The sequence below is a fragment of the Salmo trutta genome, chromosome 27 (genome assembly GCF_901001165.1).
Source record: "Salmo trutta chromosome 27, fSalTru1.1, whole genome shotgun sequence".
Classification (NCBI taxonomy): Eukaryota; Metazoa; Chordata; class Actinopteri; order Salmoniformes; family Salmonidae; genus Salmo; species Salmo trutta.
In genome coordinates this window covers 24,473,930-24,499,109 of record NC_042983.1, presented here as the reverse complement: position 1 = coordinate 24,499,109, position 25,180 = coordinate 24,473,930, and the positions used below count along the sequence as shown (strand labels likewise).

Below are 25,180 nucleotides of genomic sequence, written 5' to 3'. Positions count from 1 at the left end.
CATGAAGCTCCCGATGAACAGTTTTTGTGCTGATGTTGCTTCCAGAGGCAGTTTGGAAGTCGGTAGTGAGTGTTGCAACTGAGGACAGATGATTGCTACGTGATACGAAGCTTCAGCACTCGGCGGTCCCATTCTGTGAGCTTGTGTGGCCTACCACCTTGCGGCTGAGCTGTTGTTGCTCATAGACGTTTCCACTTCACAATAACAAAACTTAAAGTTGACGGGGCAGTTATAGCAGGGCAGAAATTTGACGAATTGACTTGTTGGAAAGGTGGCATCCTATGACGGTGCCAGGTTAAAAGTCACTGAGCTCTTCAGCAAGGCCATTCTCCTGCCAATGTTTGTCTATGGAGATTGCATGGCTGTGTGCTCGAGTCTATACACCTGTCAGCAACGGGAGTGGCCGAAATAGCCGAATCCACTCATTTGAAGGGGTATCCACATACTTTTGTGTGTGTGTGTGTGTGTGTGTGTGTGTGTATATGTATGTATGCATGTATGCATATAAAATAGTGTACTTTAACATTTATAATACTTGCCTCGCTATACTGGATGGTGGATTAAACCACACTAATAAATCCACAGAAACTGTAATAAGCAGGGGCACAATAACATGACAGTCATTCTTCATTCCAATATCTTTCTTGCCGACTATGTAAACCACATAGAATTGAGATCCACATTAATGTTAGTAAGGCTTTATATCAATGAAGTAAATTGGGTGAAGATAGCTCAGATATATAATTTACATATGTGTTACTTAAGCATTTCTTGCAGTTATAATTTGCTGTGCAAATTTCTTTGTAGGCTAGGTAAATGTTACTGGCAAGATGGAATATATCAACTTACAAAAAGTTTGTTTACACACACACACACACACACACACACACACACACGATTAGTTAAAGCCATTGTGAGTTGAGCTCAGAGTATCTAATAACACATCAATCTTATAGTTCAAGAGCAATGGACTGTGAACAATCCTGGGAGTTCAATGTATGGAATGCAAATCAGTCTGCTGTTGGTGGAAGTAACGTGTCAACACTAACAACATGTTAATACAGTTGGTTCCAGCAGCAAAACCGATGCATTTTGTAGTTGAAAAACTTTCCCAATCTTGATGACCACAACAAAAGTGACTATGAAGAATGTCCAACCTTGAGACTCAACATTCAGGCCAAACAGTCCAATCAAATCACCAAGAAGCAGGGCTTTTGGCAAGTCTAGCCCTGGACTTCACATAGAGAAAAAACACATTCCTTTTTTGGTTCAGGATTAAGACTGTTCTATGTGAGAAAGCTGTCACGGAGAAGCATTGTGTTGGTCCTGTATAGTTCATTGGTCTGTTACCAATACAAAATGCTACTGTAGCAATGTTCACTCTCCTAAAAACAGACCAAAAGCACATCAACATTGTAGCTTGAATCTAACAGGTGATCATGGGAGCACCTGACAGCTTTATCCCTTATGATGTAGCTAGTGTTTCTCATATAACTGCTGAATAACTAGTGTTTCTAAAAAGCTTCACTTCCATTGCTCCAAAGATGCTTTGAAAGCATGGAGCATTGAAACAGTTTCATTTAGACATTTTTGCTACAACCTTCTCTCTTAGGAAGTCAGTGATGTGATTTCAACAGGCACTTAATCCATGATAAAAGATGAACCTGCGCCTGACAGTGTTCCATTTGTCTCTCTTATTTCCATAGAAAATAAGTGCCATGAACATACTACACACAATGGGTATGGTTTGGCTGAAACATTTTGGATAACCCCTTGGTTAGAAGAGTAAAGGCTGGGTGCAAGGCACAAAAGCTGGGATAGTCTGTAGCATGTTCCCCAACTGGTTTAACCAGATCATTTGGATTAAGGGTCATCTCAGCCGGGTTATTCAGTAATGGATCAGAGTAAAAATAGAATCCCCAACAGAGCAGGCCCTGAACAGGTGTTTGAAGTGCCCTTAAGCTGTGTGTCCATCACACTTAAGGTGTCAGTGAAAAGGGCAAGACTGTTCACAATAGCAATATTATGAATAGCTCGCAGTGAGCTTATTTGTATGTTTCTTATGGCGATTCAAAATTAGCAGGCCTCTAGACCAGAGACAGAGTGGCCGGCATGTGGCACGGCTGGGATGAAGGGTGGTTCAGTGAAGTGAGCTATAACACAGGAGTTGAATGTCGAGGTGAAGTGTTGGAGGTGCAGGGAGGTCAGAGGAGCTTCCGAGCAGGGCTGCAGGTTGTGCTTGCAGTGTTGGGTGGTGAGATCACATCAGGTCTCAAAGTACTTGTAGATGGCTGTGACGTAGGTCATCACACTCTGCCAGTCTGGTCTCTCAGTACTGGCCATCTCATTGAGGTCCTGCAGCACAGAGAATAAGACCACGGGGGAGACGGAAGCTTTGTCATTAAGACACATAATGCTTTGGAAAAAGTCCTTGCCATTTGTTCATCTTTGTATTATATCCATCTAGCTCTCTCTCAAGGTGAAGTTTGTAAAAAAAAAAAAATAATAATAATAATATGCTGTTGTTGTCGTCTAGGTCAGAGTTCCACAATCTGACTAGAAATAACTGTGGAGGTCAGAAGAGTGCTTTTGTGGCATAAATTCTGAAAATAAGAGCTTGCATTTTCTATTTATGGAACCAAGTGAACCCATAAAACAAATGTCAGGACAATTCACACAGGGCCTGCTTTATACCTAGCTATGGATAGTGATATACATTCATGTGAGGACTTATTTTGTGAAAATACTAAAATAGCTGTCCAGGTGATGCTATGAAACTGCAGTTTCATCTAAAATATCCTCTGTACAGGAGTCTGCCTATAAGAGCCAGTGAGTACAGTCCACAATCTCAACACCTCACAGAGAACATACCATCCTCAACATGCAATAGAATAGTGACATTGTGGTGATTATTAAAGGTGAAATGAGCCTGAAAGATTCTCTATTCAAAAATAGGATTTTTTTAAAGCATGTCAGATATACTTTTGAATATATTCAGTTCAGTTAATCTTTCACTTACCAGAGTGGACTTGATCCCCACACTCTCTGCAGCCTGGAAGGCTAGTGTGAAATTTCGCCTCTAAAGATGGAGACAAAAACACACTATAATGATCCCTGATGACAGATTAAAGGGAAAACTAAACAATAGCTAGGTTTTCATCCAATTGGTAACAGATTTATGAGAATATTCCAAAAACGACAAAAACAATATGCACATTTTCCCACCAGTTTCCATCAAACTGACTTGTTGCTGACATAACCACAAGTAATTTCCATGTACCGAATAAAAAAACTAAGTTAAAAATGGCCTTCAATCGCAACTTCAACTCTAACGATGATTTTGTCACAAAAATTGTTGCGATAAATAGCAAACTTGCACAACCTGGTTTTATCACACTCTCTCTAGACTTGGCTGAAAGTGGACAGGGGGTTGTATTTGATACAGAAAAGAGCAAGAATTGTATTTGATAATTGGCAGCCAAGCACCGATCATCATGTCATCAGCATTTACATAATAGCCTACCTTTGATATTTAGCCTATTGTAAATTTGCATGATTACTGTACACTCAACCACAAATAAACTTGATGATTTTCCGCATTATGGTGGTAGGCCCATATTGTCTTGTGACTGAGTTTACTTCGATATGATGGTTATTATATCAATATTTGCGCATAAAGGCATTTCCACTGCATTCCTCAAATAATTAATTTTAGTCACAAAAAGATGTCGAACGAAACAAATTGTCTGTCGACATTTATGAATTTGCACCAACATTTCCTGTTTCCATAAGACCTGTTGTGACTTATTTTAGTCAGGTAATTCTTCCACATGTAATGGTTGGATGGAAATTTGTATATAGTTCTCTGACACATTGTTACTCATCATCACCACCATAGTAGGAGGTAGGCTTACCTTGTCCTGGCTCGTGAGCTCCTGGTAGGGGATGTGAGCAGGCAGGTAGGTGTGGAGCACAGCACAGAACGCAAGGCCGTCGTTCCAGCTGCTGCTGAAGTTTGTTATGTCGATGTTCTGCCATAAAAAGGGGCAAAGGGTTATTTTCATTGTAGTGCAAATGTACAGTGTAAAGACATGTGGGATGCAGGAGTTTGGTATTGATAATACAATATATAACTGGGTCAGGTCCCAGACATTGGTCCTAAAAGCACCATGCGGTTTCATCCTACTAGTGGCTATAATGTCTAAAGTAAACAAGCTTGTGTTCCTCATGAACAAACTGTTTTATGAGAATGACCTCGTTTCTCTGAAGGATGAGGTCATATACACCGAGTGTACAAAACATTAAGAACATATTGCAAATATTGAGTTGCACTCTTTTTGCCCTCAGAACAGTCTCAATACATCAGGTCATGCACTCTACAAGGTGTTGAAAGTGTTCCACAGGGATGCTGGCTCATGTTGACTCCAATGCTTCCCACAGTTGTGTCAAGTTGGCTGGATGTCCTTTGGGTGGTGGACCATTCTTGATACACAAGGGAAACTTTTGAGCGTGAAAAACCCAGCAGCGTTGCAGTTCTTGACGCATCACATTTACATAAGTATTCAGACCCTGTACTCAGAACTTTGTTGAAGCACCTTTGGCAGCGATTACAGCCTCGAGTCTTCTTGGGTATGACGTTACAAGCTTGGCACACCTGTATTTGGGGAGTTTCTCCCACTCTTCTCTGCAGATCCTCTCAAGCTCTGTCAGGTTGGATGGTGAGCGTTGCTGCACAGCTATTTTCAGGTCCCTCCATAGATGTTCGATTGGGTTCAAGTCCAGGCTCTGGCTGGGCTACTCAAGGACATTCAGAGACTTGTCCGGAAGCTACTCCTGCATTGTCACAGCTGTGTGCTTAGGGTCATTGTCCTGTTGGAAGGTGAACCTTCGCCCCAGTCGGAGGTCCTGAGCGCTCTGGAACATGTTTCATCAAGGATCTCTCTGTACTTTGCTTCGTTCATTTTTCCCCTCGATCCTGACTAGTCTCCCAGTCCCTGCCGCTGAAGAACATCCCCACAGCACGATGCTGCAACCTCCTTGCTTCACGGTAGTTTCCTCCAGACGTGATGCTTGGCATTCAGGCCAAAGAGTTCGGTCTTGGTTTCATCAGACCAGAGAATCGTGTTTCTCATGGTCAGTTTCCTTTAGGTGCCTTTTGGCAAACTCCAAGCGGGCTGTCATGTGGCTTTTACTGAGGACTGGCTTCTGTCTGGTGGAGTGCTGCAGAGATGGTTGTCCTTCTGGAAGGTTCTCCCAACTCCACAGAGGAACTCTGGAGCTCTGTCAGAGTGACCATCGGGTTCTTGGTCACCTCCCTGACCAAGGTCCTTCTCCCCATATTCCTCACAGCTCTAGGAAGTCTTGGTGGCTCCAAACTTGTTCCATTTAAGAATAATGTAGGCTACTGTGTTCTTGGAGACCTTCAATGCTGCAGAAATGTTTTGGTACCCTTCCCCAGATCTGTGCCTTGACACAATCCTGTCTCTGAGCTCAAGGACAATTCCTTCGACCTCATAGCTTGGTTTTTGCTCTGGAAGTGAAATAAACAAACAGACACCTGTTTAGGCGAGGTGCTGACTAGTGGAGTAGAACACTTGAAAAAGAAAAGGAGCTGCACACTCTAGGAGCTCAAATGAAATAATTCAATAACCAACATTGACAGACAAGCTGTCTGTCTTCATCATCATTGGTTTTTGCTCTGACATGCCCTGTCAACTGTGGGACCTTATATAGACAGGTGTGTGCCTTTCCAAATCATGTCCAATCAATTTAAAATTTACCACAGGTGGACTCCAGTCAAGGTGTAGAAACATCTCAAGGATGATCAATGGAAACAGGATGCACCTGAGCTCAATTTCAAGTCTCATAGCAAAGGGTCTGAATACTTATGTTAAGGTATTTCTGTTTTTGAAATGTTCAAAAATGTCTAAAAACCTGTTTTCGCTTTGTCATTATTGGATATTGTGTGTAGATTGAGAATTGTGTATTTATTGATCAACTTTAAAATAAGGCTGTAACATAACCAAATGTGGAAAAAGTCAAGGGGTCTCATTACTTTCCGAATGCACTGTAAATCTTTTGTCTTGCCCATTCACCTTCTGAATGGCACACATACTGTACACAATCCATGTCTCAATTGTCTCAAGGCTTAAAAGTCCTTCTTTAACCTGTCTCCTAGCCTTCATACACTGATTGAAGTGGATTTAACAAGTGACATAAATAAGGGATCATAGCTTTCACCTGGTCAGTCTATGTCATGAAAGAGCTGGTGTTTTAAATGTTTTGTATACTTAGCGTATGTTGATTGAGTATGATGTATCTGCTCAAATTAATCTGACCGGATGATCAGATGCAACTATTAATCAAATGTATTTTATAAAGCCTTTTTACGTCACAAAGTGCTTATTCAGACACCCAGCCTTAAACCCCAAATAGCATGCAATGCAGATTTAGAAGCACGGTGGCAAGGAAAAACTCCCTAGAAAAGCAGGAACCTAGGAAGAAACCTAGAGAGGAACCAGGCTCTGAGGGGTGGCTAGGCCTCTTCTGGCTGTGCCGGTGGAGATTATAAGCGTACATGACCATTAAGGCCAGATTGTTCTACAAGATGTTCTACAAGATGTTCAAACATTCATAGATGACCAGCAGATAAGATGACCAGCAGATAAGATGACCAGCAGATAAGATGACCAGCAGATAAGATGACCAGCAGATAAGATGACCAGCAGATAAGATGACCAGCAGATAAGATTTTTTATTTTTTTATTTTCACCTTTATTTAACCAGGTAGGCAAGTTGAGAACAAGTTCTCATTTACAATTGCGACCTGGCCAAGATAAAGCAAAGCAGTTCGACAACATACAACAACACAGAGTTACACATGGAGTAAACAACATACAGTCAATAACACAGTAGAAAAAAATAAGACTATATACACAATGTGAGCAAATGATGTGATGACCAGCAGATAAGATGACCAGCAGGGTCAAATAATAATAATCAGTGGTTGTAGAGGGTGCAACAGGTCAGCACCTCAGGAGTAAATGTCAGTTGGCTTTTCATAGCCGAGCATTCAGTGGTCGAGACAGCAAGTGCGGTAGAGAGAAAGTGTGATAGAAACTAGATTTCTGTTAGCACATTCTAATCCTGACAGGATTGTTTCCTCAGCTACAGCAACAACAAAATAATCCCCCCCCAAAAAACAAAGATGGTTAGTTTCCATCCCACTAGCGCAATGCAGCCAGGCAAACCACAGCTTTTCTGTCAGGCAGTTGAAAGGACATGTGTAATTTGGCGCACTTCCTGAAGAGGACCTCTGTAAAGGGGGAACCATGACGAGCATTCACTCTCTGCACCAGAACCAACAAGACCATTGAAAACAAAGCTGTTTCAATATGATAGAGTGAGTCTTAAAAACATGCCCTAGATAGCAAATTCAACATAGTTGATTTATAGTAGCTAAATGTTTATTCCCTCTCTGGATGACGTTTGAAGCCGTGCCCAGGCATAGTTGGTCCAATCCCATGCCTTAGAGTAGGAGAGGAACCATAAGGACAACACAATAAAACTGACACAAGTCCTCATGACATCTAGAATGGTTTAGGACTTGAAAAGGAGAGCATAAAGGATGCACTGATATAGGTGTCTGAGAGGGGCTTTTAAAACTCAATCAACTACACCTCTGGACGAATAAAGGACATTCTGACAACGCTATTGAATTAGACTGTCATTAATGAACCTCACACCAGATATTTTAACTTCTAAAAATAAACATCCATTGGATCAGTCTCACTGTTAAGATATTTAACTAAATAAATTATTATCAACAGGCGAGGCAGTGACATGAGAGGTGAAACGACCCGAGATATCATTCTCATCCCAACCCTTCTGTTCCGACTGAACGACGCATACCAGCGTGTTCCTGTTCCGACGCATACCAGCGTGTTCCTGTTCCGACGCATACCAGCGTGTTCCTGTTCCGACTGAACGACGCATACCAGCGTGTTCCTGTTCCGACTGAACGACGCATACCAGCGTGTTCCTGTTCCGACTGAACGACGCATACCAGCGTGTTCCTGTTCCGACTGAACGACGCATACCAGCGTGTTCCTGTTCCGACTGAACGACGCATACCAGCGTGTTCCTGTTCCGACTGAACGACGCATACCAGCGTGTTCCTGTTCCGACTGAACGACGCATACCAGCGTGTTCCTGTTCCGACTGAACGACGCATACCAGCGTGTTCCTGTTCCGACTGAACGACGCATACCAGCGTGTTCCTGTTCCGACTGAACGACGCATACCAGCGTGTCCCTGTTCCGACTGAACGACGCATACCAGCGTGTCCCTGTTCCGACTGAACGACGCATACCTGCGTGTCCCTGTTCCGACTGAAGACCACATACCTGCGTGTCCCTGTTCCGACTGAAGACCACATACCTGCGTGTCCCTGTTCCGACTGAAGACCACATACCTGCGTGTCCCTGTTCTGACTGAAGACCACATACCTGCGTGTCCCTGTTCCGACTGAAGACCACATACCTGCGTGTCCCTGTTCTGACTGAAGACCACATACCTGCTTGTCCCTGTTCCGACTGAAGACCACATACCTGCGTGTCCCTGTTCTGACTGAACACCACATACCTGCGTGTCCCTGTTCTGACTGAAGACCACATACCTGCGTGTCCCTGTTCTGACTGAACACCACATACCTGGTACCCCTCAGTCTTCTTCTGGCACCACTTGAGCAGTGCGTTCCTCTTGGAGCCCCCATACTCCCGGGCCAGCGCTGAGAGGGGGTCCTTCCGCTCCTCTCTGAACACACATAGGAAAGGGCAGAGAGTCATTTGAATTAAATACATATCCAGATTCCATGTACCTGGCTAGTCCAAAGTCCATTGAAGCCTAAATGCGATAGTCAAAATCAGTGTTGTAGTACTGGAGACCGGTCTCCAGACCACACATTGAGTGTCTCGGTCTCGGACAATCAGGACTCGTCACCGAGACCATTAATAATTATCAGCTCCCATTCAGTCAGCGCATAAAACCACTTCATCAGGCCTACTATCCACACTTCATTTAGGACACATTAATATCTTTTCACCTACCTGGGCTTGCTACTTTGTAACATTACTGTCCTTTACTGTTAAAAAAAAATCCTCAAGCTTTGTTGCGTTCGTCAGAATTTCCTTGCTTCGCTAGCAGTCTCACTATTAGTAAGGGGAGACTGGGGAAGTTACAGAGTGGCTCCTTATTTTCCCTCAGCTTGCATTCTGAATGTCGAAATATAAACACAGAAACACTGGACATTTTGAACTCTTATTATGGTGGCAATTTGACACAATTACAATCATGGTCTTGAATTTGACTTTTTTTGCATTTTTCTGGTCCGGTCTTGACTCGCTCTCAAACCCCTTCGCCCCCCTCCCGGTCTTGGGTTTGACTCGATTGAATCAGTCTCGCTTTAAGTGGTGTCGAACACAAAACTGGTAAAAATATAATGTTAACCATACAAAGGACTTAGTGGACTCATATGTTACCGGAGGCGGCTGCGTGCGGTGGGGGTGACAGAGGCGGTGGGGGAGGAGGAGGACAGGGAGGAAGCAGAGCCCATGGCCATCAGAGAGGACGAGGTGCCACCCTCAGGGGCAGAGATGTCCCTCTTCATCTCCTCACTGCTCCTGCGGGACACTGGCCACCACACAAACAGACAATGATACAGTGTGGCTGACACGTCTTCACAGCAAGTGACAACTCAAAAGTCTGATCTGTGCTGTGTGTGGATGGTAGGAGAAGCATTTCCATAAAATATTTTCAAATGTCATTGATTTCTTTCTCAAAATGCACTTAATTTTACTGGCAACCATTTCGAAGAAATGCGGATTTATTTCAAGGTCGATTCCTACTTCCATGACTTGTGATACCTGATATGGCCATGGCCTTAGAGGAGTCCATGTTTGAGACCCTCTGGAGAGCAGAGGCAGGACGGCTGGCAGAGGAACCCCGAAGATGATGCTCTGGTGTGGAGGGAAGGACATCGGCAGGATTAACAACCAGTCAAGAAACAAATATGACTTTCAAGCGAGAGGGATGTGGGGTCAAAAGCAACATTCCAGGCCTGGAACTGTCAAGTACCATGGAAGGAAGTTTATTTTCCATGCAAGAAAACAGCCGGGACATTAAACTAAACATTGGAGACAATGACCACTATAGTACGTTCACATTTACAGGCCTTTGAAAATGGAGTTAGCAGGGCTTCATGTTTACCCACCCATGGTGCTTTGTTACACCTCCCTGACCAAATTAAAGTCAACATGAAGCTCTGCTGACTGCACGCTCACCTCCTAAGGGGCTAATTACACCCCCTGCTAATGGCAAAGCACCACCACACTCGCTGAAATATAGCCACATAATATGAAGACTCACTGAGGTCTAATGTCCAAGATGAAATTGTATTATTTTCCTGTGACAGATTTAATGCCTCTCTCAATTTGTTCAAGAGAGACCGAATATGATCCAGACATGGAGCTTTGTTTGTGCTTCCGACTCACCTGGCATGCTGATGTCTGTGTAGCTGGGCCTTTTGTCATTCAGAGAGGAGAGGGGTTTGGCTGCTGAGATGGACCCAGTTATGGAGTGTCTCTGAAATAGACCAACAATCATTTGATTAAAAGTCTCACATACAAAATGTCTTCATCCTCACAACAGAAGGAGCCTACTGTTTGCCATTTCTGGAAAAAGGCCCAGCTCGAGGAGAGGCCATTTTGACAGCAGCACTAGCAGCCAGCCACTGGCAATAATCTTGTGACTGCAGAAAAGGTTAAAAAAATGAAAACAACAAGACTGAAGACTTATGAAAGTTGTATATGAGGAAACAGAAAAACCAATCTCTCCATCTCCCCCTGAACTCTGACCCTTTTATATGAGAATACCGGATTCTCTACTAGAATAATGCATGTAAAATATCCAAGGCTCAGATTCCCCTCCTCTGTCCACAGTATTACATGGCCTGACTGAATGTGTCCGTCTACTGTATAGCACCGCAAAGTCCATGAAAAAGGTGGTAGTCCTTGAGCCATGAAGCTCATTATGTTCTGAAAAAATGTGTGAGTTTAAAACATGAGAAAAAAAAATGTATGGGGGAATTGAATGCATTGAGAAAGAATCTATGGATGATGTAGATGCACTGATAGTAAGTCACTCTGGATAAGAGAATCCACAAAATTACCAAAATGTAAGTGAAGGGAAAGTGAGGTAATGGAATTAGAGCGATGGGACAATATTCTCAATCAAAATCTCAATATCTGTTCCATCTCACGGTCTGTGTATGAGGCAAGCCCAGCTGTGACAAAGTGCCAGAAGAGGAAGTGCCACCTGTAGAGTATTGGAGGTCTATAAACACTGTGAATATAGGACAACTCTTGACCTGGTGGTCACAGTAACTCTTTAACTACTGCACCGCTCCCCATCCTAAACTGCTCTGGCGGGTTCTAAAAACACTCCATTTGATCTAGACCTTGATAAGTAGTGTGTGTGAATGACTGACTGGTCTAGTGTAAGCAAGGGATTCTGTGTGTGTGTGTGTGTGTGTTTGACCAGATGCCTACATTTAGAGCTCGCCATGCAAATAAACACACTGAAATGGGTCAGTGGGTCAAATGTTCCAGGTGATTTACCTGTATGGGTGTGATGGCGGCTGCAGGAGGGGTCTTCATGGGGCTGGGGCTCAGGGGAGTGCGTGGTAATGTGGCAGCAGGTGCTGTGGGAGCAGCAGGGGCAGCGGTCGGGGGGACTAGGCCTGTTGTGAACAGAAGAAGACACAAATCAGTCACATCAGGTAGAAATCCCACAGTAATAGAACTACACTGTTTAAGGAGCAGTGATGCTGGTAGGCTCATTACTAGGAATGTACAGGTCAAATTAGAAGTCAGAAAAGGGGTCCATATCTTACACTCGCAGGTTGGGGTACCTTGTGAGGAGGCATTGTCGAAGCTCTTGATGAGGGTTTTGACGGTGGGAGAGGGCTCTGAGGAGGTAGAGGAGCGACGGCTCAGGCCCATACCCTGCCTCAGCGCAGCCAGATCCCTCTCCACTGCATTCATGTAGTTATACACCCTGCCCCTCTCCTCATCCTGCCTGAGGAGACAAACAAAAACACACTCAATACACACACATACAGACCAAGGCACATCAGGTGTCACATCACCCATTTCATGTGAATGAAAATACAGACCGGCACATCCAGCTTGATCAATGTGACTATTACTGTTAAACCCAAACCTGCACACATACATCCATCTCCCTTAATGATCACAAGACAGCTGGCGCCGGCTGACGAGACACGTGGAATCAAGCACAGCGTGTTCCTCAGTGTCTCTTACTTGCGGTTCTTGACTTCGTCCAGCTCCTTGCTCAGCTTCTCGTTCTTCTCCTGGGCCTCGCGGAGACGGTGACGCATATCCCCAATCTCCTCCTGTGCTTCTGACTTGATGTCATTAGCGATGACCACGGCCGTCTGCAGATCAGCCTGGAACTGACGCCACTCTGCCGACTCTTCCTGAACACACACACACACACACACACACCGAAACAAAACAAACAAGCGCATCATGAGATACGGCCCTCTGAATGCTGAGGCTGAATGATCAATCCCATCTAATAAGACTTTTTTTTGGAACCAAACGTCATTATATTGCTTTCCAGTGAATTCCAGTTGTAATGAACATGGCCCAAACCATAGTGCTGCTGTGCTTGACCGTGTCAGTGAACCCTGGTCCTCAGATGGCCCTGTCCACTCACCCTCAGCCTCCGGTGGAGAATCTTCATCTCCCGCTCCATGTCATGCTTCTGGTCCTGTAGTTTTTTCACAGAGTCTGAGGGAGGAAGCAGATACATGGCTGAGTTCATGTGAACAGGTCACAGTGTATATTCACACACAGCACAGGAAGAGAATCTGCTTTTAAAAAATTCAAGAGCCGATAGAGGCCTTAGTAGCACCAACTTATGAAACTGGGAGTTAGGGTTAATTATTGTGTAATTCAGTCTATGAAGTAAACTGAACCCCATTGATGGCAATAGCAATATAGCTACACATCAAGGAGTCTCAAAGGCAAAACATTATTTACTTGTTAAATAACAACAGTTCATACGTGTGCCTTTTGTTAGTTTGAGTGACTTATAACCACACAAATCAACAATGGTGCGAGTACAGAAATCTCTTATTCTAACAGAAGACTATTCACACTTTCCTCAGGCTGCAAGAAGCCTGACACAGCCCCCATGTGGCCAAAAGTGGAAAATGCATTGTGGGGCTCCGTGTTATGATGACGTAGTTCTATGATGCTGTGCCATGTTTCCCCCCCTGGCCCTAGCCCACTCACTCTCCAGGTCTGTGATGATGAGGTTGTCGTGGAGTTTTACAGCTCGGTGCTGCTCCACCTCATCCTCCAGCTCAAATATGGTCTCCTTCATGTCCCCGATCTCAGTCTCCTTCTCCAGCAGCTCACCGCGCTGTTTCTCCAGCCCACGCTTCTGCTCAGCCATCTGCTTCTGCACCTGCTCCTGGAAGTCCTGGTACTCCCCATCCAGCTGCACACACCACCCAGGACAGAAGAAACCAATCCTCTCATTCATACTCATTCTTTTTTTCCCAGTGGTGAGGGAATACAGTGGTTCGTCCTTTAAAAGTTGCAGCCAACTGCGGCACAGCTTGTTCGGTGCCACAGAATACTATGGCGCGTAATTTAAGTGTGATCCACTAGTACCATTAATGCTAGTTAGTGCTAGTTTGACCACCAGAGGGCATCTTTGAGAAGCATTTGACAGCCTTTAATAGTGGCTGTATTAGAGAATTGAAAACCTTTTTTTGTAAGAACATAGTATATGGGACTGATTAAGAAATGTTGCTTAATTCATTTAATAAAAATGGTGTTTCTATTACAAGAAAAACCCTCCGAATTTCCATTAGGATGGAATGGAAAATATGGTGCTGTACAATGTGACGGTCGGGAGTAGGCCACAGTACTGGGCTATTTAGCTAAAGAATCCCCGTGTCCTGCGGGCACGTGGGAGACCGGGGTGCATTTCCCGACGGGGAGGAAGGAGTAGGCTGTCCTTGTAAATAAGAATTTGTCCTTAACCGACTTGCCTAGTTAAATAAAGGTTACACTAAGAGCATAACATTTCTACACCCTAATTGAATAATTGTAGTCTAACCAATACCCAAACAGAAATTCAGTCAAAATAACAATCTCATTGATTTATCAAGACCAGTCCCCATGCTTGTCTCAGAGCAGTGCGAAACAGTGCTAAAATAGTTGTAGGCTATTGCTTCAAATCCTATTGCTTCTAACTTCAATATGCTCTTTAAATAAATAAGACCTACACCACTTTTAACAGCCCATTACTCAACACTAGTGAGACTCATGTTGCCTACGGTAGGCCTACAGTATATCGACAAATATGACGTCTCTCCGCCAATAATTACATAGAGGATATTTCTGTAATTCACTGATATTTATTCCCATAGTAATTCATTATGGATCCATAACTAAATAAACATTGGCATTTTGAAAGAGTATTTTTATCATTATTTTATTAACGAAAGCATAAAGATGCCATTATTAGTTACATTGTTTTAGTTTGAACGTGCAGACTGGCACTAAGAACAGTGGGAACATTTCCCTAGTCAGCGCCATTATTAGTGCAATGCCCCTTAATAAAGTGTTGCTCTGTGCTACCCAGTGTGGCGGGGGCGGGGTGGTGGTCCACCCCCCCCCTCCCCATGGGCTAGGTCGGTCTTCTGTGCGCGGCTCCGCGACCTCCCCGTGCCCCCTGCCCTCGTGCTTTGAACATCGCACGCTTTCAGTGGATACAACTGGAGAACTGCAAGGCAATCCCATTGTGCGCCACTCGGGAGCTATGAACAATATTTACTGTCCTGCTAATAACAGGGTTAATAATATATCTGTGAGAATATCCAAGGGGCTTTTACATAATTCTAAATTAATAGTAAATCACTTTGTTTAAAACAATAATATTTTGGAGATTTAAATTTTCAAATAATGTAAAATGAGCGAGAAAAAGGCCATTCTTGAACATGGGGTGAGACATTTACTAATTTGTTATTAAGAATGATTTATTTCTGTTTTTAGAGAGAGAGAAAACAAAATCCTAGTCATCTCATGGGTCTCCCAGTAGAGGGTGTTGAACCAGCATCTGTAGCAACACAGCTTGCACTGCTATGCAGTGTCTTATTTCGTTGTGCCACTCAGGCGCTGTACAGGACTACAGTAAGAGCAAAATAATCCTAACAAAATAATAAAAACATTAGTGTAACAACAGTTTTAGTAAGTAATACTTAGGTCGTGCACAATTATCAGTTTCATGTCACTCATTTATTGTCACAGTAGGACCCAAAAGCATAATCAGTGCTCTAACTCCTCCTTGCGCTGCTCTGGAGCAATGAAGTGGTGACGCAAGGTACCCTACTAAACCACAAATTACCTCTAAATCCTGCAGCATAACCGCAAAACTGTACACACTCAGTTTATTAGGTACACCACCCAGTTCAAGAAAATGGATCGATCCTATAGACAGTGAGTCACGATGCCGTGGCTTGCTATATAAAGCAGGCAGACAGGCATCCAGTTACTGTTCGATTGAATGTTAGAATGGGCAAAACGAGTGACCTAAGTAACTTTGAGAGTGGTATGATCATCTGTGCCAGGTGCACCGGATCCAGTATCTCAGAAACAGCCGTCCTCCTGGGCTATTCACACAACAGTGTCTAGGGTTTACAGAGAATGGTGCAACAAACAAAAACATCCAGTCAGGGGCAGTCATGTGGGCGAAAACAGCTCGTTAATGAGAGAGGTCAAAGGAGAATGGCAAGAATCATGCAAACTAACAGGCGGGCCACAAACAGACAATAACGGCGCAGTACAACAGTCGTGTGCAGAATGGCATTTCGGAACGCACAACTCGTCGATCTTTGTCATGGATGGGCTTCTGCAGCAGATGACCACACCGGGTACCACTCCTATCAGCTAAAAACAAGATATAGTGGCTTCAGTGAGCACACGATCACCAACACTGGATTGAGGAGTGGAAAAACATTGCCTGGTTCCTGTTGAGTCATGCTGATGGCAGAGTCAGGATTTGGCGTAAATAGCATGAATCCAAAGACCAATCCTGCCTGGTGTCAACGGTATAAGTTGGTGGCAGTGGTCTACCGCCATCTGATCTGCAGCAACTATGTGATGCCATCACATCAGCATAGACCAACATTCCTGTGGATCGTTTCTGACTTGTAGAATCCATGCCCCGAATAATTTTGTCTGTTCTGGAGGAAAAGGTGGGTCTGTCCCGGTACTAGATGGGTGTACCTAAAACTGACCAGTGAGTGCATAAAGCAGACAGATGCATTTCTATGAAAGCTTTAAAGTAACTGTCCAGTGAAAATCTCACATTTAAAAGTTCATATTCTGTTAACTCATACCCAAATAATGTTGTTGACTCGTCCTATACTCGTATAAGAATAAATGAAAGAAAAGAACACCTCAAAAACCCCACCTCAAAAATGCTTTCTATTTCTTTATAACGTGATGTCACGTTGGCCCATTTGCTGAGCTGGCCAATCAGCTGTTTACTTGAATATTCTTAATGACCAGTATACGGCCACACCATTCTGTTGTTGGGGTACAACCCACACCATTCAAACACAGAAAAGCTGCTTTTTAACATACTTAATAAAACAATTTAAGGAAAAATATTTCACTCATAATTAATTAAAAACACTGGACAGTTACTTTAAGGTGGTATAGAGGAAAGTGAACTTTTATGAACTTTTCACAAGTTGGATACAGGAGACAGAAGCAACCATCAAAAGGGTGGGATGAAGGAAAGTGTACTACCTCTGTAGGATAGTGTGTGCGTGGACTCACCTTATTGAGGGTGTCCTGCAGCCTGGTGACATCACTGCAGGCGTGGCCCAGGTCCTCCTGCAGTTTGGCAGCCCTGCCCTCTGCCTCCTCCTTGTCCAGCCGAACACCCTCCAGCAGCTGGCAGATGTCACTCTTGTCTCCAGAGTTGTGGATGGAGTAGAGCTCAGCCACCTTCTGCCTCTCCTGGTCCAGCTGGGCCCTGCAGCGGCTCAGCTCTACCTGGTCACTGCTCACCGCTGCCTTGTACTCCTCCAATGCTGCCACCATGGCCCCCCGGTCCTGCCTCTCTGACTCCATGATGCGCTCCATGTGGTGGTTTCTCTCCTTCAGAGCGCCGATCACCTCCTGGGCCTCGGCGTTGTCCTGCTCAGCCATCTTCAGTGTGTTGCTGAGATGCTGCTGCACTCCCAGCAGCTGCTCCCTCTCGAAGCGGGCGTTGTCAGCCAGGTCCACGTAGCGCTGCTCCAGCTCCATATAGCGGCCGCTCTTGATGTCCTCCTCCAGGCCGTAGGACACGTGGTGATCGTCCAGCAGAGAGCGGAAGTACTCAATCTGCCGGCCGTAGTGCTCCAGTTTGTCGCTCTGCTGGCACAGGGAGTCCATGAGGATGACCTTCTCCTCCCCTAGCCTCTCGTTCTCTCCATTCAGCTCCTGGGTGATCTGCTGCAGGTCAGCCAGCTCCTGTAGTGTGGCCTGCAGCTCCTCGGCCGTGCTGTGCTGGTTCTCCTCCATTTGGTGGATTCGCTCTGTCAGGCAGGCCACAGACACCTCGCTGGCATTGCCGCTGCTACCCCGGCGCGAGCGCTCTCGGCTGGGCAGGCTCTCAGACTCGGAGGAGGAGGAGGCTCCGGAGGGGGCGTCCAGGGCATCGTCGCTGGATGTGACACCCTGGTAGACCTCGCTGGACTCACTGTCCAAGTTGTCCAATGAACCACCGTGCTGTTGGGCCGTCAGCAGGTCCTCCAGGGAGCCCGGGGCAGAGCCCTCCACAGAGGAAGTGAGGGTACCAGTGCACCTGCCATCGCTGTGTCCGCTGCTGGCTGCCAGGTCTGGGCTCAGGGAGGTGTAGTTAAAGAGCTTGTCAGAGCCATCCAGCCTCTGCTCCAGGGAGAAGCCAAGCGCATTGAGTCGGTCCTTTAGCATGCGGTTCTCACTCTTCAACAGGTTCAGTTCCTCACGGATGGCATGGTTCTGCTCCTGCAGAAGGAGCAGCGTGGACTCCACGTCCGCTGCTGTGATGGCCGACACCTCCCTCTCCAGGGGCTTCTCCTCCCCCCTTCCGCCTTCTCCCTCCTCTGGGGGCACCTCTTCCCGTCCCAGGCCCAGCTGAGCCCTCATGTCTCTCAGCTCGCTGCGCAGGTGCAGGATCTCCACGTCTTTGCTCTTGGCCAAACCCAGCAGGTCCTCCACCTTGGCCTCCAGGGCCACCTTGTTACTGATCTGGCTGTCTGATTTAGACTTGTTCATGCGGCCCTCTGACTCTGCTAGCTGCTGACTGCGAGAGCGCTTTCCCTGGGCCACATCTCCCTGCCCTGCCCCTGATGATGACTGCTTCTTACTAGGCGATGTTCTGGATGTCCGCAGACGATCCCGTGATGAGTTGGGCTCCTTGGAGGTTGAGGACGTCACACGTTTGGCTGAGGAACCTTGTAAAGAGAGAGAACAGAGCAAGCATGAAATGCAGAGTAATAATAAATATGATGAAAATAGACTAGGTCATTAGAAGCTAGTCAGCTAATATAAAAGATATAAACAGATAATACCTGTGCTAGTCTTTGGTTTACTGTCTGGGTTACCATTGCTGGTCCCCGTGGAGGCAGTCCTCTTGTTCTTGGTCACAGTGCGGTTCGAAGCTGGAGCGCCCCCTGCCATTGCTGCTAGCAGATCATCATTGCTTTTAACCTGGAGAACAATCACATGAGAAAGATTACTTTAATACCCCTCCCACTGATCCAGCCAGCCACCAGAAGAATAACTTAGTAATGTTCGGTACCATGGTAAACATGTACAAATGGGTGTTGGCAAACTAGGCCATTGTATGTTAAAGTAATAAGGCATGGGGGGGTGTGGTATATGGCCAAAAAAACACGGCAAAGGGCTGTTCTTAGGCACGACGCAACGTAATTAGAGCAGTAACAAGAAATGTTTTGTCATACCCGTGCTATACGGTCTGATATACCATGGCTAAATCAGCATTCAGAGCTCAAACCATCCCGTTTCTAATACATAATATGGTAGAAGTGTACCTGGCTTAGTCACAAAAAGTGTAGTGGGATAATAGAAGTGTACCTTTGACAGTGGTGCTGTTGTGATCTTGGCTGCAGCCTTGCCGGTGGTTCCTGTAGCAGTGCCTTCAGTCTTCCCCCTCTCTCCACTCTGAGCCTTAGTCCCCACCGGCCTGCCTGTCTTCTTCATACTGGGCTCTCTGATGCCCATACATTTACACCTCAGTCTGGACACACAAAGGGGGTAAGGACAACAGATCAGTGGAAAGATTACAAATCAACTACATTTCATTGAAACAATTGCCATAAAAAGGAAAACACCTTATCTCCACAAGTCTGGAAAACAAGGCATTCTCCTTTGGAATTCATCTTGCTCAGTCTCAGATTTCCTGACTGTCATCAAGTCCACTAGATGGCAGTCACTGGCTGGTTTGGGTCTACCTGGGGTTGTTCCGCGGTCAGAAGTTCTTACTGTCACAGATCAAGATTTAATACACAATCCATGTGTATTAGCTCACATCTCACCCAGGTGCATGGACAACTGGCCTTGCTGTCATGGTGACCAAGGTAGGGAAAGTATTTGGGGCTTTATCTATGACAGCAGAGCTTATAAAACAGTGTTAAAGGACAAATGAGGCAGTCTTTTTCATCCTGGAAAAAAAAAAACTTTCTTCTGTATGCTCTCCCCTAAGATTCCTACGATCGACCCAACCTGCTGCTTCTGGCTATACTATACCTCACTGCATAGCCTATGTGACCATTAAACCAAAACAGGCTTTCTGGGTGTCTTTGTGCCTGCTCTCAAGATGGGTGCAGATGGAAGTGCCAACTCCCTGCCTGGAAAGTCTCTCATTGTTTAATCAATTAAGAAGACAAAAAGGTAGAGTAAATATTATACTTGCTTCATTTTAAAATAGAAATGATATAGGGAGCATTTCTGGTTAAAGACAATTATCTGTGCCTGTGACAAAGTGAACTTTTCCTAAACTCTTGTTTGGCGTATTAAGAAATTCCAAATTGAAGCCAAAACTCTTTCAATTCTCTTTCTTCTTTAGACTAACTGACATAATCCATCAAAGAGTTGCAAATAAAGGGAACACGCCGTCTGGTCCTTGTGCTGGAGTTATGAGATCTTTCCAGAGCTTTTCTAACAGCTCCCCGTTGTCCTCTCTCACCTCATTTATGGCAGAGCAGCAGAGGGCTTGTGCTCATGAGGAGTGGGCCTAAACTCTGCCTAATGTCTCTCAGCTGTGCGCAAGTGTGTGTGTGTGTGTGTTGCAACCCTGTGGTGGGGAGGTGCTTGTTTATTCAGACCCCCCCCATTGAAATATATCTAGTGTACACATTCCTGAACAGCCAGAGGGCAAGAGACAGGCCAGACCGTGAATGTTGAAATAACTAAAGGGAAATACATTACAGTAACATAGTACATACACCCTTATTGGCAGTGGAATATTAATGTCAAAATTAGCATTGGAATATTCCTTTACAGTTGCCCCTATAATGCAAAACAAAAACACAGAAATAGGGACATCTTGCAACAATGAGTGTTCTACTGAAGCCTCTGCGTTCCAGTCAGGTGTGCATATGCCTGTTCTCACCCCCATCTGACCTCTGTTTGGATTGTGCAATGCGTGTTGCCAGCTGCTGACATGGGCTCTCAACACACACATACTGGGTAGGCTACAGTTGTCTGTAGCTCAGATGTGGGTCAAACCAGATCACCCAAACACACAACCTGGACCTAGAGGGCTGCTCTTTTCTGTAGCTATGAATGAATGGGACTGGGTGACAGAGGCTGGGGAATAAACTGACCTTCAGTCTATGCTCACCCTTCATAGAGTAACATGATGGAATGTCTTCTGTAGACCATCAGGTTCAGGTGTGAAGTAATACTTCAATAGCTTTCTTATAGTCAACATACACTGAGTACACCAAACATTAGAAACACCTTCCTAATATTGCACCCCCCCAGCACTGGTTCTGATGAATGGGCTAGTGATGCTATTTGACTACAACAATGTCAGACTAATGAATGCATGGGACCCTTGGATTCAATCCAAGGCTGAACAGAAGGACAACTGTGCATAGTCAGTGTTCCTTATTGCTTATTTAACAATACCATTAAAAGTGTGTGGGAGGGAGCAAGAGAGCAACAGACCATAAATAAATTGACATTCACTAATTTACTCCTAACTGCCCCCTCCCTCTTCCTTATTCAGCATGCTTTGACTGTGGGAGTCACTTCCCTTTCCATAACATCAGCTTCCTGTGGTGTCGTCTCCTTTGAGTAAATCCTACAAGGATGAATGTGTGCGAGGACAAGTAGGCATCAGTGTGTTTGAGACAGAGCAGACAGTGTAACCTACTAACCTCTGATCTCACAGTCTAAAACATCTTTCAAAGCCGAAGAGCCAGTCCTAACAGATCCAACCAAGACATTTTTCCTTTAAGATTAAGATCACAAGATCCAACCGAAATGTGACTTCCACTTTATCTCAACCCCTCCAAAAGACACGCACACCTATACAGGATAGGAGAGGTTGGAGGAGGAGGCTGCCACACTGGGCACAACAGCTGGTAATGGCATTTAGGATTTGATACCGGCAGCAACCCTCCGGTTGCCAGCTCATTTCAGACCAGAGATTTGAACTGGCAACCCTCTGGTGGACCCCGAAATGTGGTGCACTGTTCCCGGGGGTACACCAATACCGGGTAGATGCTGAACAAGGCAGTTAACCCACTGTTCCTAGGTCGTCATTGTAAATAAGAATTTGTTCTTAATAACTGACTTGCCTAGTTAAATAAAGGTAAAATAAATAAATAAATAAATGCGTGGAGCAACTCCCATTTCCCACTCCCTATTTGGAAAATCAATTTAATAAGTAATCAATTTAATAAGTAATCCCCCGATGGGGGATGTATTAGATAATAAGCTGATAAGAACAGATACTACACTTGATTGGGATTGCAAAATTCTGGCAACGTTCAATAAATTCCCTGGTTTTCCAGAAATCCTGGTTGGAGGATACCAGATCTCCTGCTTATTCCAGGATCCTCCAAATGGGATTTTGGGAAACCAGGGAATTTATTGAAAGTTCCTGAATTTTGCAACCCTACACTTGATCTTAGCCAAGTTAAGTTAACCCTATCATGTACCTATTATGCTGGATTGGGAAACACTGTGCTATACAATGCATACAACAGAAAACATGGCTAGGACAGTCTATCGGAGTTTAGGGGAATTTGGTTACAACTCACAAAAGGAGGAGCCCACTCACAAAGGAGGACAATCACACATGCACAAACATATTCTGTTTAAAGGGGGAATTGGCTCTGGAAGCAAAAACAGCCAAATACTCCATCTAAATCGATTCTCAATTATGGTCCAGTTCTAGAAACATAAATCCCTCTATTTTCATATCACATCAAAATAATTTCACAAATCCAAAATACACCCCAACTGTAGACTGTTTTAACCCGCTTTAACACATTTGCAGCCGACAGTATTTTTCAGTGACAACTTTGTGGCATCGTTCTTCCGTTTACAGGTGTTCGGAGACACAGATAGCTAATTAGCACAGATAGCCCACTCTGTCTTCCGTCTGTTTTCCGTAAACAAGCGCTGTAACATGGAAATATGACCATGTGGGAACACTAACCCTATAAAAGGCGTGTATCAATGAAACATTTTTATTATTACTCGCCGATATGAAAGATAAGGTTCCAAAACCGTACCGCGAGCGATGGTGTGTATGTTCAGACCGAGCATTGCGGCTCTTAACAAAACTTACCCTACAGAAGCCTTCGTCCAATGACTTGTGTGTAATATAATGGAACTGAGAGTCATGACCAAGGGCTAGTGCTTAGGTAACCTCCAGCTTTAGGAATGTGCTTTGTTTGGCAGGGGTTTCCTTTCAAACTGCAAGAGGAACATTTCCAAGAACTGAAGATTTTTCACTTTGGGACATTTTTCCAAAAGGCAAGCTGCAGAGACAAGGAGGAGTAGGCTAGACCTAATTCCTATTGCATAAGTCACATTCCTTGGACAGGACATTGAAGAGCTGACCATAAAAAAATATAGCTTAATGATGCACTATGCAGAAATTGGTGGGGCCTAAAATTCTAATAGTTCGCTTAATTTCAGTTTGTGACAAAACAAGCTAGTGTAGAGAATCATTGTACCATCTAAACCGCTGTGAAATATATTTTCCATAACCAAAAATATTGTATTTTCAGCTGGTGTACAAAACCAAAACTATACCGAACAAAAATATAAAATGCAACATGTAAAGTGTTGGTCCCATGTTTCATAAGCTGAAATAAAAGATCCCAGATATTTTCCATGCGCACAAAAAGCTTATTTCACTCAAATGTTGTGCACAAATTTGTTTGTCGCTATTAGTGTGCATTTCTCTTTTGTCAAGATAATCCATCCACCTGACAGGTGTGGAAGCTGATTAAACAGCATGATCATTACACAGGTGCACCTTGTGCTGGGGACAATGAAAGGCCACTCTAAAATGTGCAGTTTTGTCACAACACAATGTCACAGATGTCTCAAGTTGAGGGAGCGTGCAATTGGCATGCTGACTGCAGGAATGTCCACCAGAGCTGTTGGCAGAGAATTTAATGTTCATTTCTCTATCATAAGAAACATTTTGTTTTAGAGACTTTAGCAGTACGTCCGACCAGCCTCACATCCGCAGACCACGTGTAACCACGCCAGCACAGGACTTCCACATCCGGCTTCTTCAACTGCGGGATCGTCTGAGACCAGCCACCTGGACAGCTGATGAAACTAAGTATTTCTGTCTGTAATAAAGCCCTTTTGTGGGGAGAAACTCTTTCAGATTGGTTGGACCTGGCTCCCAGATTGGCCTATGCCCTCCCAGGCCCACCCATTGCCACACCCCTGCCCAGTCATGTGAAATCCATAGATTAGGGCCTAATTAAATGTATTTAATTTGACTGATTTCCTTATATAAACTAACTCAGTAAAATCGTTGTTTATATTTTTGTTCAGTATAAAATATGCAAAAACGAAACTTTAACAGCTTTTTAGCCTTGCTTTCAATGAGAATTACAGATTTATAACATTTATATGCGAGTTTGGTCGGGTTGCCCAAAAAGTATTATTCCATTAAGTCAAATAAAATATGTCAGTTAAAACATCGACTCACAATTATTCTACTGTATATGAGAACAGTGTGCGTTTTAACAAAAATAAGTATGGCCTTAAAATAAATCTCTAAATTGCATGCGGTAATGAGAGTGACATGCTTCAAGTTCAAGGAATCAAACATTTAATTACATGACAATTGGTTACTAATGTAATGATGACATTTGAAATAGAGCAGTTGACAGAATGTCACACAACTTGCCTTACTTGTCAGCTATCAATCTAATAGCTTTCTGCCAACATTTTGTTACCTAGCCAAACGCTTGTTTTCCCAGTGCTTGTATGACTAACTAGCAGACATAGTTATCATTATACGACAAGGAATACATTACTTTTAGCTCTATTTTCTAATCACGTTAGCTAGCCATCGTTTTAGCAAGCAAATCAATCAATACAGCCACTCATGAGTTGTCAGCTAACGTAGCTACCTACCGTCGCTAACCATTTAAGTTAGCTAACGTTAGCTGTGTCAAACTATTCAGCTATACTACCAACTAATTAGCTAGACAAAAATACACCCACCTAGCTAGTTGAATGTTCCAGGAGACGTGAACGCTGCAAGGTTTCCATTAGCTTAAAAGCTATCTAGCTGGCTAAAAGTCATACCTTGTCCTTGGCTTTTTCCATCTGAGCCTTGAAGATTAAATATGACTTCCGGGGTGCGAGTACATCTGAAGACAGCTTTGTAGCCGAGACAGATAGCTACTGGAGATTATCCCAATATTTCCATTGCAGCTGCATTGGTCCATCTGACACGATGCTTTTCAGTTGTCAATGCAGCAGCTAACAGCAGCCTGATTCTTGCTTGGTCAGTGCAATCCGGGATCCTT

At 44.3% G+C, this 25,180-nt stretch overlaps 1 protein-coding gene and 1 pseudogene across 4 annotated transcripts; both read right to left on the bottom strand.

The window, feature by feature from the left end:
• Window positions 1-1,090: 1,090 nt before the first annotated feature.
• Window positions 1,091-25,180, bottom strand: LOC115164671 (cytospin-A-like). Of its 4 annotated transcripts, XM_029717392.1 has the most exons (16): window positions 22,963-23,049; window positions 19,233-19,395; window positions 18,707-18,845; window positions 16,944-18,589; window positions 13,380-13,587; window positions 12,799-12,872; window positions 12,381-12,556; window positions 11,951-12,135; window positions 11,676-11,797; window positions 10,551-10,641; window positions 9,924-10,016; window positions 9,540-9,690; window positions 8,712-8,814; window positions 3,915-4,031; window positions 3,020-3,079; window positions 1,091-2,355 (listed from the first exon to the last, which is right to left on the bottom strand). In XM_029717392.1, the coding sequence occupies exons 1-16, from the start codon at window positions 23,016-23,018 to the stop codon at window positions 2,266-2,268; spliced, it is 3,474 nt and encodes a 1,157-aa protein (XP_029573252.1). In that variant the 5' UTR covers window positions 23,019-23,049; the 3' UTR covers window positions 1,091-2,265. The 4 variants fall into 4 exon arrangements, with proteins under 4 accessions (XP_029573252.1, XP_029573253.1, XP_029573251.1 ...); XM_029717393.1 differs by lacking the exons at window positions 1,091-2,355; window positions 3,020-3,079; window positions 3,915-4,031 and adding an exon at window positions 7,008-7,315; XM_029717391.1 differs by lacking the exons at window positions 1,091-2,355; window positions 3,020-3,079; window positions 3,915-4,031; window positions 22,963-23,049 and adding exons at window positions 7,534-8,643; window positions 24,873-25,180.
• Window positions 21,999-22,148, bottom strand: LOC115165210 (uncharacterized; annotated as a pseudogene).

Coding starts and splice junctions, on each gene's coding strand:
- LOC115164671 (XM_029717391.1), bottom strand. CDS start 19,379: ATGGGCATCAGAGAGCCCAGTATGAAGAAGACAGGCAGGCCGGTGGGG. Junction 18,590..18,706: donor TAAACCAAAGACTAGCACAG/GTATTATCTGTT, acceptor TCTCTTTACAAG/GTTCCTCAGCCAAACGTGTG. Junction 8,815..9,539: donor ACCGCACGCAGCCGCCTCCG/GTAACATATGAG, acceptor ATGTGTGTTCAG/AGAGGAGCGGAAGGACCCCC.